Below are 15,461 nucleotides of genomic sequence, written 5' to 3'. Positions count from 1 at the left end.
CTCAGGATTCGGCCCGGGGGGGGAGGGGGGTCCTATGCTTCGGCCTCCATCCCCTGGCTGTCCATCCACCGTAGTAGACGCCTGAAAAACCTCCCGAAAAATTCCACCTTTAGGCACCAGGGGGTGTCTGCTTCTGTCTCTCTCTGTCTCTGTCCATCTGTCTCCAGCTCCCTGTCCTCTCCTCCCTCTTCACCTCTCCTCCTGTCCCCGCTTCATCTCCCTCGTCCCCGTGCCTCTGTCCAGCTCCGTCAGCGTGTCTCCCAACGCCTTCCGCCCCGCTTTTCCTCTCTTTCCCCACCCCCCCCCCCCATGCCTTTCTCCCTCCCTTTCTTTCTCTCTCCCACTCCCTTTCTGTCTCTTTCCACCTCGGCCTCTCCGGGCCTTTGTTTCCGGCCCTCTTTGCATCTCCCTTTGTGTGTGGGTCTCTGCCTCCGAGCTTCCCTTTTGTGCTTCCTCGTCTCTCTTGCGTGTGGCTGGTCCGGGCCCGATCTCTCAGTGTCTCGCTCTCCATCTCTCCATCTCCACGCCGAGAACAAAGTCACCGTGTGGGTGCAAGGCCCTGCCTCCCCCCCCCCACCCCCCACCCGCGCCGCCCCCCACCCCCAGTCGCCTCACCTCTCGGCCACGCTCCTCCCCCGGTGTCCCTCCGCGCATTCCAATGGCCAACAAAGAGTCCCCCGCCCCCTCCCCCCCTTTCATTCATTCATTCGATCGTATTGACCGAGCGCTTACAGTGCGCAGAGCCCTCTAGTAAGCGCTTGGAGAGTGCGATTCGGCTACGGATAGGGACGATCCCTACCCCACCACGGGCTCGCGGTCCAGAAGCGGGACCCACAAGGAAGCCGAGCGAGGAGACGGGCGTCAATTGCATCGATACAAATGAATCCAAGTATAGGTATATACCCCTCCTTAATAAAATAAATGGACTACTAAAGAGGGGCATATAGTACCCGAGTGCTGTGGGCTGGGGAGGAGGAGCAGAGGGAAGTGGGGGGCCTGCTCCCATCCCGTCCCGGGCGGGGCAGAAGGACCGTCCTTGCCGGGACGGGCTTCCCGGCTCCCTCTTATTTCCCGGGGTGTCGGGGGGTGGGTGTGAAGGCTTCCCGGACCCCTCCCCGGGGGAGGGAGGTCCGCGGATCCCTGCGCCGCCCCCTCCCCTCCCCCGGCGCTCCGCCCCTTCGGCGAAGTAGATCCGGCCGGCCGGACAAAAGTTGGGGCGAAAAAGTTCGGGTCCCGGTGGCGGCTGGGCACCCGTGGGGCGGAGAGGCGGGGAGAGCCAGCCGACCGGACCGGGCGCCCCCCGGGATGGGCGCGGGAGCAATGCCCCTCTCCCCGGGGGCCGCCGCGGCCTCCCCGGCGCCGGGCAGCGGGGCCGCCCGCTAGAGCCCCCGGTGCCCGCCCGGTGCCCGCCCGGTGCCCGCCCGGTGCCCGCCCGGTGCCCGCCCGGCGCCCGCCCGGCGCCCCCGCGGCCGGGGGCGGGGTGGGTGGCATGGAGAGGTTCGGGGAGCGAGCCAGCCGGCTGCTGGAGAAGCTGAAGCTGTCCGACTCGGGCAGCGCCAAGTTCGGCCGCCGCAAAGGCGAGGCGGGCCGAGCCGCGTCCGACGGGGCCCCCGCCTCGCCCAAGGACCGGCCCGGGCGGCCCGGGGCCCCGCGGAAGCCCCGGCTCCGGGCCCGGGCCCCGGCCCCCGCCCCGGCCCCCGCCCCGGCCCCCGCCCCCGACCCCGGCCCCGGCCCCGGCCCCGGCCCCGGCCCCGGCCCCGACGAGCAGGACCGGCCCCGCCGCTTCTCCGTCGAGGCCCCGCGCTTCGAGGCCGTCCCCGCCGGCGGCCGGGCGGCCGTCCAGCCCCGGGGGCCGCCGCCCCCGGACACCGCGGCCCCCAGCCCCCGCTCCAGCCTGGCCAGCAGCTCGGCCAGCGAGGCCAGCAAGCCGTCCAGCCCCCGGGCCAGCCTGCTGTTGGACGGGGCGGCGGCGGGGGCCGGGGGCAGCCGGCCCTGCAGCAACCGCACCAGCGGCATCAGCCTGGGCTACGACCAGCGGCACGGCAGCCCCCTGCCCGCCGGGGGCCCCTGCTGCCCCTCGGGCCCGCCCCCGCCCGCCGCCCCGGGCCCCGGCCCCGACCTCCAGGCCGCCCTCAGCCGGCTGTGCGCCCAGCGGCTGGCCGGGCCCGCCGCCCAGGACAGCCGACACTCCTACCCGCCGGCCCTGGGCGGCCCGGCCGGGGCGGGGGGCGGGGCGGGGGTCGGGCCCGGGGCCGGGGCCCGGGGGACGGCCCCGGAGCGAAGGGCGGCGCAGCCCGGACGCCACTCGGTCACCGGCTACGGTCACTGCGACACCCGGGCCCGCTGCCAGGACGAGCTGGCCGCCCTGCTGCTGCTGGCCGCCGCGGCCGGAGGGAGGGAGCCCGACCCCCGGAGGGACACCCCCGGAGGGCCCGACCCGCCGGGGCCCGAGGACGCCGCCGGACCCTTCCCCCAGGACGGGCCCCGGGCCCGGCCCCGGGACCACGAGCCCAAGGAGGACTACTTCGGTGAGGAGCGGGGCTCGGCCCCGGCCCCGGGGGGTGGGGGGGGGGGATGCTGGGGAGGGGGCGGGGGGACCCCCCGGGACCCTTTCGTTCACTGTCAGGCTAGGGAGAGCTCGCTGTGTGCGGAGCACTGTGCTCAGCGCTGGGGGAGGGCGAATCAGCAAGAGAGAGAGGCGGTCCCCGCCCACGGCGGCCTTCCCGTCAAGGGGTGGGGGGACGCAGACGTCGAAAGAAGTAACGGGCAGCCGGAGAATTATAGATACCTATATACATCAAAACGAGTCAGGCACCCGTGGAAATCAGTAGAATGATAGATATACATCAAAACGAGTAAGCGGGCGTCAGTAGAATTAGAGATGTACATCAAAACGAGTAAGCAGGCGTCGAGAGAAATCGATAGAATTCGAGATATATATATATATATACGTGTATATATATATATACACATCAAAACCAGTAAACAGGCGTCGGTAGAAAGCAGTAGCATAACAGATCCCCGCTTGGACTGTGAGCCCATCACTGGGCAGGGATTGTCTCTATCTCCTGCCGCATTGTCCATTGCGAGCGCTCGGTCCAGTGCTCTGCACATAGTAAGCGCTCAGTGAATACGATCGAATGAATACGCATCACAAGTAAAGAGGCGTCAGTGGAAATCAATAGAACTGTAGATACACATCAAAACAAGCGGAGCTCTAGGTAGATACATAAATGCTGTCGGGGGGAGAGCAGAGGGAGCGAGGTGACGCGGAAGGGAGGGGGAGCTGAGGCAAAGGGGTGGAGGACCCTGTCTCCCCGACCCCCCTAGTCCCCGGGGGACAAGCCGCCCTCCCGTGCCCATGCAGCTCCTGCGCTCGCCCGGCCCGTCCCGGCCCGTCCCGGCCCGGCTCCGCCCGCAGGAATTTGGGGAATGCGCGGGGGGAAGAGGGGGGTCCGGCCTGCGTGCTCGTTCCTGCCCGGCCCCGCTCCAGGTGCCCGCGGGGAGGGGCGCCCTCCGCACACGCTGCACCGCCCGTCGAGGAAACAGAGGTGGGGTGGGGATGATCAGCAGCAGCATCATCATCATGGTATTTGTCAAGCGCTTACTGTGGGCCCAGCACTGGTCTAAGCGCTGGGGGAGACACGAGGTCAGGGGCTGGCCCACGTGGGGCTCGTCTTCGTCCCCATTTTCCAGAGGAGGTGACTGAGGCCCAGTGAAGTGACGTGTCCAAAGTCACACGGCTGATAAGTGGGTGGGGGAGCGGGGGGCTCGGCCGGCATGCGAGGGGACCGGAGTCGACAGCTCCGGCCTTCTTTGGGGCCGTGTGTCCATCCCGGTTCCCTCCGCCCTAGGGAGGACGGGAGGCACCAGATCCCCCGGGACCGCGCTCGTGATCGTAATTACGATGGCATTTCTCAAGCGCCCACTATGTGCCAAGCACCGTGCTAAGCGCTGGGGTAGTTACAAGCTAATCAGGTTGTTCCACGTGGGGCTCCCAGCCTTAATCCTCATTTTACAGAGGAGGGAACTGAGGCGCGGAGAAGTGAAAAGGCTTGCCCAAGGTCACACGGCAGGCAAGTGGCGGAGGCGGAATTAGAACCCACGTCCTCTGACTCCCAGGCCCGGGCTCTTTCCACTGAGCCACGTTGCTTCTCCGTGGACCCCACCCCCACTCTCCACCAGACCCCCAAAAGTTCAGCTTTCTTCTTTACCGCCCTCCCTCCCCTGTCCCAGGCCGGAGTTTATGGGGAAAAGATGCCATAACGTTCTTAAGGGTCACATCCAGGTGTGGGGGCTTTTTAGATCTCGTTTGGATTTGCATGTGATTTGCACCCGATTTGTGTGTGGCCACATGCAGTCTCTTTTTAGGCATTTTTCAACTTAAAAAATGGACGAGTGCTCCCCTGAAGGATGTCATTTCTCTCTCCCTCCCCCCACCCCCGCCTCACTTCTAGTCCTTCTCCCTCCCCTCTCTCATGGACCGCTGATTCCAGGACCGTAGGGCCGGGGTCCAGGACCCTTAGGGACCCCCCCCCCCAACCAGCCCGACACCTGGCCACATCCAAGCGGGACACAGATGTGGGGTTTGCTAGGACTCGTAGTCCCGGGAGGCCGAGGGCGGGGAGGGGGTCCCACCCAGCCCCAGGCCCTACCTTGGAGGTGGAAGGTGAAGGTCCCACGGCCCAGGTTTCCGCAGGCCAGCCCAAGACCTCCGCCCCCACCCCCCAGCCCCGGGCTCCAACGGCCGCAGAAAGGGGCTCCGTTCCAGTCCCCAGCCAGTGTCTTGGAGCTAATTAGGAAACGGGCAATTAAAACAGAGCACGGAAGAAGCTTTTTTCCACCTGGCTTGGCAACATAAATAGACCTTTGCTTCCTTCATCTGAAGCGGTGCGGGCTTTCGAGATATCTTATTGTGGCTCACCTGAGTGACCTCTTTGGATCAGATAGCGACGGGCCCAGAAACACCCTTCATTTTAGACTGCAGCCAGGGATTGGCGGAATCGATTTTCCCTTTCAGTGCTTTGAAAACGGACCCAGGAAGGCCCTGCCTCCCTCCCTTGTCTGTTCAAAAAATAAAAAATAAAAGGGGGGGTCGGGGGGAAACGGGTCGACGTGTCCGGGCGGCTAGGCGAGTGCTTAAAATCTCTCCTTCGTCTGCCTGGGGCGAAGCCGGATGGATGAGAAGGAGCCAGGCTCTCCCAAGGGTCCTTGGATTTGTGATGTTTAGGAAGTAAGGCGGAGGAATCAGACTGACCCCTCTGCCCCCCTCCCCCCGGGGTTACTGGATCCAGAGTCACTTTACTTCTCTGTGCCTCAGTTACCTCATATGTAAAATGGGGGCTAAGACCGTGAGCCCCAGGTGGGACCTTATATCTACCCCAGCGCTTAGAACAGTGGTTGGTACGTAGTAAGCGCTTAACAAATACTATCATTCTTATTCCCGGGGGAGCTCGGGGAACCGAGCCACTGGTTCTGACTCTGCTGCGGGAGGGAGAAGCGGCCGGATTTGAACGCCAAACCTCGTGGACGAATTTAGGGGTCTCGGTTAAAGAGGGTTTGGGAGCCGTCGAACTCAGAGGGTGGGCTAGCAGATTCGCAGGCGGAATTGGCCAAGACGGCCCCGATTTTTTTGGAGGGGGGAGGGCTTTTCTTTTGGTGGAGAGAGTTCTGGGTCAGAAGGCTTCGTTCTTTTTACATTCATATCTGGAGGGAGAGAGGCGGGGTTGGCTCCGGAATGCTGGGGAGGAGAAGATGGGCGTCAGAGCTGGACCCCGGGTTCCAGGCTGATCGATCAGTTCTCTCGGCACGTTGTCTCTGGCTTTGGCTCTGCCTGAGTCTCACCGTGTGTGGGTGCATCTCCGTCTCTGTTGCTCCCTCAAGGCTGCCAGGGAATGGGGAGGGGGTGTGCCAGGAGACAGGCTTCTGCTCTACTAGGTAGCCCCCACCCCGGTGGCTTTTGCACTCTCTTCCCTGGAGTGAGGGTTCTGCCCCTCCCTTAGGACCAGAACCCTTCCCTGGGAGGGCTCCCTGCCGGTCCCCCAACCCTGCCCTGTCCCTTCCCCCCCCCCCCGCCCACCCACCCATCCTCACCCCACAGTCTCCCCGCCCTCACCTGCTCCCTGGGGGCAGCCTCACCCAGCTCCTGCAGGGCGGGGGCAGGGCAGGCCCGGGCCCATCGGCCGCACCAGCTGCCGCACGCGGCCCCCAAACTCCTGGGCGCGGGCCGGGACGGGCCTCGACACGCAGGGAGAGGCTCTTCTCGGGCAGGAGCGCGCCACGGGGGAAGGAAGGGAAGGGCGGGCTGGGCCCGGCCTCCTCCTGCTCCGGTCCCTAAGCCAGGTCACCTCAGGCTTCTCCTCGTGCCCCCATCCACTCAGCGGGGGACCCTCTTGGGCCTCGAGGAACCTCAGTGGCTCGGGCCACCCTCAAAGGGCTGTCCTGCTGCCCCCGTCCCCTCCTCTTTGACCTGGACAAGGGGAGCGCGCCCACCCCCCACCCCGCCCCAGTGCATGGTTGGAAGGGGTACAGACACGGGCCCTTGAGGATGAACCATCTTCATAGAAAGTGCTGAGAGGGCTGTTGGCTTCTTCTGAGAAGCCTCGTGGCCTAGTGGATAGAGACCAGGCCTGGGAGTCAGAAGGTCAGGGGTTCCGATCCCCGCTCCGCCACTTGTCTGCTGGGTGTCCTTGGGCAAATCACTTCAGTTCTCCGTGCCTCAGTCCCCTCTGTAAAATGGGGGTCGAGAGAGTGAGCCCCAGGTGGCACAGGGACTGAATCCAACCCGATTTGCTTGTATCCACCCCAGCGCCTAGTACAGTGCCTGGCCCGTAGTAAGTGCTTAACAAGTGCCAAAATTATTATTAATAATTATTCTTCCCCTTCTCCGACCCAGGCACCTGTATCAAGTGCAACAAGGGCATCTATGGGCAGAGTAACGCCTGCCAGGCCCTGGACAGCCTCTATCACACCCAATGCTTCGTCTGCTGCTCCTGTGGTGAGTGTCACCCCCAGCCAAGGGGTGGAAGGGGGCGAGGGGCTGCTAGCGTGGGACTCATTGTTCCAGCTTGATGTTTATGGAGCACCTGTCCCCGACTCCTCACCCCTGATCCCTGCCTCCAGTTTTCCTTCTCTGCTTGTCTTTCCTCCCTGTCCCCACCTCTGCCTGCCCATCCTCTTCTCCCTCCCGCTGGACCTTTCTCCACCCCTCCTCCTCCCCTTCTCAGTCCGTCTCCTCTCCCTCTGTCCACCCGTCCGTCTGTCTGCTCTCCTTGCCTCCCTCCCTCTGTCTTCTCCCCTTCCCTCTTCCATCCATCTTCTCTCCCTCCCTGGGTCTTTCCATCCGTCTGCTCTCTCCCCCCTCCCCGACCTGTCTTCTTTCCCTCTGTCTGTCCGTCTTCCTTCATTCCACCCAACTGTCCGCCGTCCTCTCCTGCCTCTCTTCCTCCCTCCGCTTTCTCTCCCTCCATCCGTCCGCTCTCCTCGCCTCCCTCTTTCCCTCCATCCGCCCATCTCCTCTCCCTCCGTCCATCCATCTTCTCTCCGTCCGTCCCGCCATCCGTCCATCCGCCCTCCTCCCTCCCTCCCTGCCTCCGCCTGCCCAGGCCGGGGCCCTTGGCGGCAGGCTGGGGCGAGGAGGGGTTTGGTCGGGCAGCGGAGTTGCCTGGGGCGACGGTGAAAGACAGGAATGTGGGAAAGGAGGGGCCGGGCGTCGGGTGGAGGGGAGTGGGGAGCCGGGAGAGGGGTTTTCTCTTGGCTGGTCAGAGTTCAGCTGCCACTGGGCCATGCCAAGGGGATGACATCACGCCGCAGGAATGCCCGCTGCCCGCTTAGGAGCCTGGCCCGGGCTGGGGCTCCCGGTGGTCCGGCCTTCACCGCCCTCGGCCTCTCCCATCTCACGCCCTCCACTGATTCTGTTTCATTCACGGAGCCTTGAAACTCCTCTCCGCTCCTCTCGGGGGGGTCTGCTCTCCGGCGTCTCACAAGCGTCCATCTTGGCGGGGAGGGGCGAGGGCCGCTTGGTGTGTGTCAGGCGCTGTTCTAGGCGCTGGGGTAGGTACAGGTAATCCGGTTGGACACAGCCCCTGTCCCCCCATGGGGCTCACCGTCTTGATCCCCGGGTTACAGATGGGGAACTGAAGCCCAGAGAAGTGAAGTGACTTGCCCAAGGTCACACAGAAGAGAGGCGGTGGAGCCGGGATCAGAACCCAGGTCCTCCTGACTCCTAGGCCCGGGCTCTATCCACTAGGCCGTGCTGCTTCTGCAGTGGGGAAGTGGGGAGGGGGCTCTTTCCTGAGCATGTCTCCTCCGGCCCTGACCCCTCACTGCTTCTGCCTCTCCTCGGGTCTCTCTGCCTCGGTTCCTTTTTCCTGTCTTTGATTCCTTCCCATCAGCATCCAGCCATCCATCCATCCATCCATCCATCCATCCATCCATCCATCCATCCATCCATCCATCCATCCATCCATCCATCCATCCCCCTCTCTAGTGTTTCAATCGCCCCACCTCCCACTGGAGAAGTGGGGGTGCAGCTGGAGAGAAGCTTCCTGGGCGAGGGGACGACCCAGCCCCACCACTGACTGTTCAGCAGCTGAGCGCCTTTAAGCTCCAGGGTTCCCGACCCTCCCCCGACCCTTGCAGCTTCCCCATTACAGCTCCTGGAAGCTCCAGTAGCTGGTTGGGGGGGTGAGGGTGGGGGTCGCTGTGCTCCCCTCCCTTCCCCCACCCCGGCTCTGAGCTCTTGGAGCTGTCGGAGCTGCGCCCCAGGCAGTCGACGAAGACCTGGGGTGCAGCATGACCCTGTGGATAGAGCCCGGGCCTGGAAGTCAGAGGGACCTGGGTTCTAATTCCAGCTCCACCACTTGTCTGCTGTGTGACCTTGGGCAAGTCGCTTCACTTCTCTGGGCCGCAGTTACCTCATCTGGAAAATGGGGATTAAGACTGAGAGCCTTACGTGGGACAGGGACTGTGTCTGACCCGATTAGCCTGTATCTACCCCAGCGCTTAGAACAGTGCTTGATGCATAGTAAGCCCTTAACATATACCATCCTCATCATTACTATTATTGGTATTACCTGGCTCCAGAACCGTCCCATAGTGCCCTGTTCCGGGATGGGCAGGGATGCCGCGAGCGAATGTGGGCTAGACCAGAGCAGGAGGAGGCTCTAGAGCGTGTGGATTGGGGGTGGAGGCTGGGGGAGGTGGGGAAATGGCCGGAGGAGACACTATGGGGGGCTAAAAGTGGGTCAGGGACTGTGTCCAATCTGATTACCTTGTTCCTACCCCACTGCTTAGAACAGTGCTTCACACATAATAAGCGCTTAACAAATACCATAATTGTTACTAAAAGCTGCAAGGGAGAGGGCAGCTGGGGGATGGCGTGCTGGGGTTGGACCAGGAATTGGTCTGCGGGTCCGGAGAAGGGAGGGTTAGGAGGTGACCACGGAGCAGTGGGGAGGGACCCAAACGAGCCCCCTCCAGGTCGTCCCCCCCACCCAGCCCCTCCTCTCTGCTCTCTGTGGCCTCTAGGACGGACCCTGCGCTGCAAAGCCTTCTACAGTGTCAATGGCTCTGTCTACTGTGAGGAAGATTACCTGGTGAGTCAGCCCTAGCCCAGTTCCACCTCCCCCGGACCGGAGAGCCCCCCCATCCCGGAGTCCCGGCCACCCCGGCTCAGTGCCCTCCTCGACTTCCTCTCCTCTTCCCTCCAGTTTTCAGGGTTTCAGGAAGCGGCCGAGAAATGCTGCGTCTGTGGTCACCTGATCCTGGAAAAGGTGAGCGGTCCCCTCTTCTGCCTCCCGCCCCATCTCTCAACTCCCACCGCCGAGACAGCGAGGGGGTGTAGGGTCTGGGGCTGCTGGGCCTGGGGGAGGGCGGTCTGTGCCCGGCACTGACGCTGTTTTTTTTTGTGCGTGTGTGGTGGGGTCTCACTGCCGGCTGGGGTAGATCCTGCAGGCCATGGGGAAGTCCTATCACCCCGGCTGCTTCCGCTGCATCGTCTGCAACAAGTGCCTGGACGGCATCCCCTTCACCGTGGACTTCTCCAACCAGGTGTACTGTGTCACCGACTACCACAAGTGAGAACTGAGGGGGAAGGGGAGGCCGGGGCCGGGCGTGGAGGGGTGAGGGGAAGGAACCCGGTGGGGTGGCCAGGCGGGGAGGCACACGATACCTGCTCCGTAACGACTGATTGAATGAATGAATGATTGAAGGGCCGAGTGGAGAGGGGACGAGAAGGGAGGGGGCCGGCCTGCACAGGTGAAGGGGAAGCCCTGTCCCCTTCCCCTGCCCCCCTCACTCCTTGCCCTCTCCCTTCCAGAAATTACGCCCCGAAATGTGCTGCTTGCGGCCAGCCCATCCTCCCCTCAGAGGTCAGTGGGACTGGACTCTCGTCGGGCGTGGGGCGGGGGTGGGCCCGGTCTCTCCATGCCTGCCGAGGAGCGGCAGGCTCTCATTCCCACCTGGGGCCAGGCCCCGGTGCCCGGAGTGACTCTTTAGGTTGTGCCGGTCTCCGCCCGTCCCCTCGTCAACCCCTCCTTTTCTCCACTTCGGGCTGCCTCGTACCAGGGGTGGAGCTGTGGGGGGGACGACACCCAGCCACCCAGCCGGGCCTCCTCCTTCCCCACTTGTTCCCCAGCTAAAGGCCCCAGGGCCTGATCATTTAGTCAAAACTGAGGGGCAGGAGGGGCAACCAGAGACCGGAGAGCTTATGAAACACGAGGCTCAGGGTGGATATCTCTGTTCTCCCACCTCCTGCCCAAGTGCCAGCCTCAGGTTTGCCCCTCCTGCCCTGGAGGAGGAGGCTGCCGTTGCCCTCCCAAAACCGCCGGGAGAAGTATTCCAAGTGGCAGCTGAAACCTCCCCGAGGCTGTCAGAGTTGGGGGGGGGGGTCTCCCGGTGGGGGCGGGGAGAGTACTGTGTTGACAGAGCCCTTTCCCGGGAACCCCCCGTGTTTCAGGGCTGTGAGGAGATCGTGAGGGTGATATCCATGGACCGGGATTATCACTTCGAGTGTTACCACTGTGAGGTGAGTGTGCAGGGATGAGGGGTGGAGGGAGCGGGGTGTCACAGAGCAGGGCAGAGGACCCGGCTTCAACCCCAGATCCTGGCCAGGAGTAGGAAGGCCTTGTGATGGTATTCGTGTAGCGCTTACTATGTGCCAAGCACTGTTCTGAGAGCTGGGGAAGATACAGGTTAATTGGTGTGGACACGGTCCCTGTCCCATATGGGGCTCACAGTCTAAGTAGGAGGGAGTAGGATTTAATCCCCATTTTATAGATGAGGTGACTGAGGCACAGAGAAGTTAAGTGACTTGCCCAAGGTCACCCAGCAGGCGCATGGCACATCTGGAATTAGAACCCCAGTCCTCTGACTCCCAAGCCTGTGCTCCTTCCACTTTTTTTAAAATGGTATTTAAGTGCTTACTAAGGGCCGGGCACTATTCTGAGCCCTGAGGTAGATACAAGGTAATCAGGTTGGCCACAGTCCCTGTCCCACGTGGGGCTCACAGTCTTAATCCCCATTTTATAGATGAGGGATCTGAAGCACAGAGAAGTGAAGTGACTTGGCCAAGGCCGCACAGCAGGCAAGACCACGTGTTAGGCCACGCTGCTTCAGGATTCACCCCCCTCTCCTTCCGCCCTTCTCCAAAGACCTCCTTTTGGAGCCTTTTAGTGAGGTTCAGGGCCCCAGCTTTTGGGAGCCGTGGGGTTACCCTCTCCCTGTCAGCTATGTGACTTTGGGCAAATCACTTAACTTCTCGGTGACTTAGATACCGCATCTGTCAAATGGGGATGAAGACTGTGAACCTCAGGTGGGACGACCTGATGACTCTGTATCTCCCCCAGCGCTTAGAACAGTGCTCGACACATAGTGAGCGCTTAACAAATACCAACATTATTCTTATTACTAGCGCTTAGAACAGTGCCCAGCGCTTAGAACAGTGCCCAGGGCTTAGAACAGTGCTTGGCACATAATAAGCCCTTAAGGAATTCCACCGTTATTATTATATGATGACATTTCTGTTACAGCACCGCCACCTGGCGGACTCTAGGGGGATTACACGGGGGTCCATCCTTCTAGCGACCCCTTACGTCCATCGGTGGGAGGGCAGGAAATGGACTCCTTAGTCAATTGCATTTATTGAGCGCCGACTGTGTGCAGAGCACTGTGCTAAGTGCTTGGGAGAGTAATAATAATAATAATGGTGGTATTTGTTAAGCGCTTACTCTGTGCAAAGCACTGTTCTAAGCGCTGGGGGGATACAAGGTGATCAGGTTGTCCCACGTGAAAACGTCCCAGTTTTCATCCCCATTTTACAGATGAGGTCACTGAGGCACAGAGAAGTTAAGTGACTTGCCCAAAGTCACACAGCTGGCAAGCGGCGGAGCTGGGTATAGCAATGTAACAGACCGATTCCCTGCCCACAACGAGATTAGAGTCTAGCGGGGGAGATGGACCGGAGTAGAAATCCATAAACTGAGAAGCAGCGCGACTCAGTGGAAAGAGCCGGGGCTTGGGAGTCAGAGGTCGTGGGTACTCTGCCACTTATCGGCTGTGTGACTTTGGGCAAGTCACTTCACTTCTCTGGGCCTCAGTTACCTCATCTGGAAAATGGGGATGAAAACCGTGAGCCCCACGTGGGACAACCTGATCACCTTGTATCCCCCGGCCCTTAGAACAGTGCTCTGCACATGGTAAGCGCTTAACGAATACCACCATTTATAAACGACAGATAGGGGCAGAAGTGCTGTGGGGCCGGGAGGGGAGATGAATGAAGGGGGCAAGTCAGTGGGGCCCGGGGCGGGAGGGTCCCCTGCAGGAGGGGGTCGTGGGCGGCCCTGACGGGGCTCCTCCCCTGCAGGACTGTCGGATGCAGCTGAGCGACGAGGAGGGCTGTTGCTGCTTCCCTCTGGACGGGCACCTGCTCTGCCACTCCTGCCACGTGCAGCGGGTCAGCTCCCACCAGCCTCCCGCCAACTACGTCTGAGCCGCCGTCCCCGCTGGACCCTTCCCCCGGGCGCTGGAGGGGTCGGGGGGGTGGCCGGCAGCCGGCCGTCCGGCGACGGCCCGCTCCGGTCGGAGGACGAACGGACCTTTTCTGGCCCCGGAGGGATGGTTTGCGTTGACCACGACGGCTGAGGATTTCGGACCCAAGAGCCAGCCCTCCTTCCGGGTGGACAGCAGCAGTGGGAGGGACGCACACATACACACACATATACAGAGCCACACTGGGGTGAGGGAGGCTTGCGGATGAGGTTTACAAAATGGAAGCCACATTTGGCCTCTTAACACCTTAGGAAGTGGAGGCCCCTCGGCCCTGACCTGGCGGACTCTGCCAGTCTCCAGTGCCTTTGCTTGGGCATCACTCTGCCCGCACTCATCCCAGAGCTGCCTTGCCCTGGACGGGAGGGGGTACTACCTCCTGAAGTCCAGGGCGAAGAGAGCCCTTGGGCCCCTCCGGAGAAAACCCTCTCCCCAGTCCACCTTGGGTTTCCCTGCCTCCCAGCCCCTGACAGGGATCAGTATTCTGGTGGAGGGACAGAGAGGGCGTGGGTCTCTCCCTTCGTGTTTGTCGACTTCCTGCCCTGCTGCCCATTTCTCAGGGACTCCAAGGCACCGGCTGTGGCAGGTCGGGGACGACCCACCCGGTGGGCGCTCACCCTCGCCCCACCTCCATCCCGTGACCCGAGCTGGCGAGCGGCTCCGCGCCTCAGAGCGGCCGCCCCCAGCTGACTGAGCTCCGTGGAGCCCCCCGACCCCGGCCTGGCCGGACCCCTGCCCCAAGCTCGGACCCACTTCGGTACCTGCCTCGGGCCTGCCCCTCCCCACACGGGCCCCTCCGGGATGGGACCCTGCCTGCCCCAGCAGCAGCCGGCCCCCGCTCCCCTCCCCTCCTTCCATCACGTCTTCTCTAATTTATGACTCGAGCTTACACTGGTTCCTCCCATCTCCCGGCCCCGGGGCCCCCAAAGCCAGACAGGAGGCACTTTGGGGCCACACCTCTGCTCTCAGGTGTGGGTGACTGGCGGGTAGAAATCCCATACTTGGAAGGGTTCCCCGGCCTCCGATCGGTGCCGGAGCACACCCCTGGGGGAGAGCAGGGTGGGTCCCTGGGCTGCCTGCCAGGGGGGCCCCGGGCTTGGAGTCCCGCTTCTCTGCACGTGGATCGGGAGCCCTTCTCGACCCCTGCCAGGGGCCGGGCCGCCCCCACCAGCCACCTCCCCACGTCCCCGTCACGAGCAGGCCCAGGGTCTGGATCCGGTTTGGAAAATTTTCATTTCGTTTTTCTCCCCTTCTCGCCCTCGCCCTGCCTTCCTCTCACCCAGAGACCGCAGGAAGGACCGAGAAGGAAAATGCACTTTTTTTTGGTAAAAATTTGTTTCACAGGTGAATGAGAAAAAAAAATAAAAATTGAAAAAGTCTGGCATCCAAGAAAGCCTCTGACGTGGCCCCCGCAGCTCGAGGCACAGCAAGCAGGGGTCCAGCCCTCTGCAGCTCTTGCCCGCTCTCCTCGATCCACTCTTTACCTTGTGGTTACCCACCCTGCAACCCCCCTGCCCCTCTGGCTCCCATTTTGTTCTCCTGACCGGTTTGCCCTTTGGTTATGCCCTCACCAGGCTCCCTCCTGAAGCCTCGGTGGACACTGTCTCCTCACACTCTGCATTTCTGGACAAGAACCCCCAGCTCTTTTCCTCTTTGAGGCTGCTGGGTGCAGAGCACTGTTGAATGATTGGTATTTGTTAAGCATTTATAAAGTAACAGGCACTGTACTAAGCGCTGGGAGAGATACAAGATAATGGAGACAGATATAGTCCCTGTCCCTTATAGGGCTCACAGTCTTCATCCCCATTTTAGAGATGAGGTAACTGAGGCGCAGGAAAGTTAAGTGACTTGCCCAGGGTCACACAACAGACAAGTGGTGGAGCCAGGATTAGAACCCGTGTCCTCGGACTCCACGGTCCATGCTCTTTCTACTAGGCCATGCGGGAAAATACAGAGGAAAGAACTAAACGTGAGGGCTCACAGTCAGAGAATAAGGCAGAGGATGTGGGGCAGGCAAGAGACACGTAAGGACGTCATCGTGCTCTTCCAAGGGCTTAGTACAGTGTTCTGCACCCAGCAAGTGCTTAGTAAATCCGAATGATGATTACAGGTGGTGGCAGCCTCGGACAGGGAATCAGTCTGAACAGTTTCAGTGCAAAAGAGTTCTTAGGGACCTACTATTAAGGATCAATCAGTTATATTTATTGGGCATTCAATCGTACTTATTGAGCACTTACTATGTGCAAAGCGCTGTACTAAGCGCCTGGGAGAGTACAATATAGCATCAGACACATTCCTGCCCCCAGTGAGCTCACAGTCTAGAGGGGGAATCAGACACCAATATAAACGAATAACAGATATAATAATAACAATAATGTTGGTATTTGTTAAGCGCTTACTATGTGCCGAGCACTGTT

General features: G+C 61.7%; 1 protein-coding gene across 1 annotated transcript; it reads left to right on the top strand.

Annotated features, from left to right (window-relative positions):
* Positions 1 to 1,489: 1,489 nt before the first annotated feature.
* Positions 1,490 to 14,428, top strand: AJUBA (ajuba LIM protein). Its single transcript, XM_029077389.1, has 9 exons — positions 1,490 to 1,645; positions 1,769 to 2,528; positions 6,896 to 6,997; positions 9,529 to 9,596; positions 9,711 to 9,773; positions 9,946 to 10,076; positions 10,319 to 10,370; positions 10,958 to 11,026; positions 12,863 to 14,428. The coding sequence occupies exons 1-9, from the start codon at positions 1,490 to 1,492 to the stop codon at positions 12,986 to 12,988; spliced, it is 1,527 nt and encodes a 508-aa protein (XP_028933222.1). The 3' UTR covers positions 12,989 to 14,428.
* The last annotated feature ends 1,033 nt before the right edge of the window (positions 14,429 to 15,461 follow it).

Source organism: Ornithorhynchus anatinus, chromosome 13 (assembly GCF_004115215.2).
Source record: "Ornithorhynchus anatinus isolate Pmale09 chromosome 13, mOrnAna1.pri.v4, whole genome shotgun sequence".
NCBI lineage: Eukaryota > Metazoa > Chordata > Mammalia > Monotremata > Ornithorhynchidae > Ornithorhynchus > Ornithorhynchus anatinus.
Note: the sequence above shows the minus strand (reverse complement) of the source record. Positions and strands in the feature narration are given on the sequence as shown.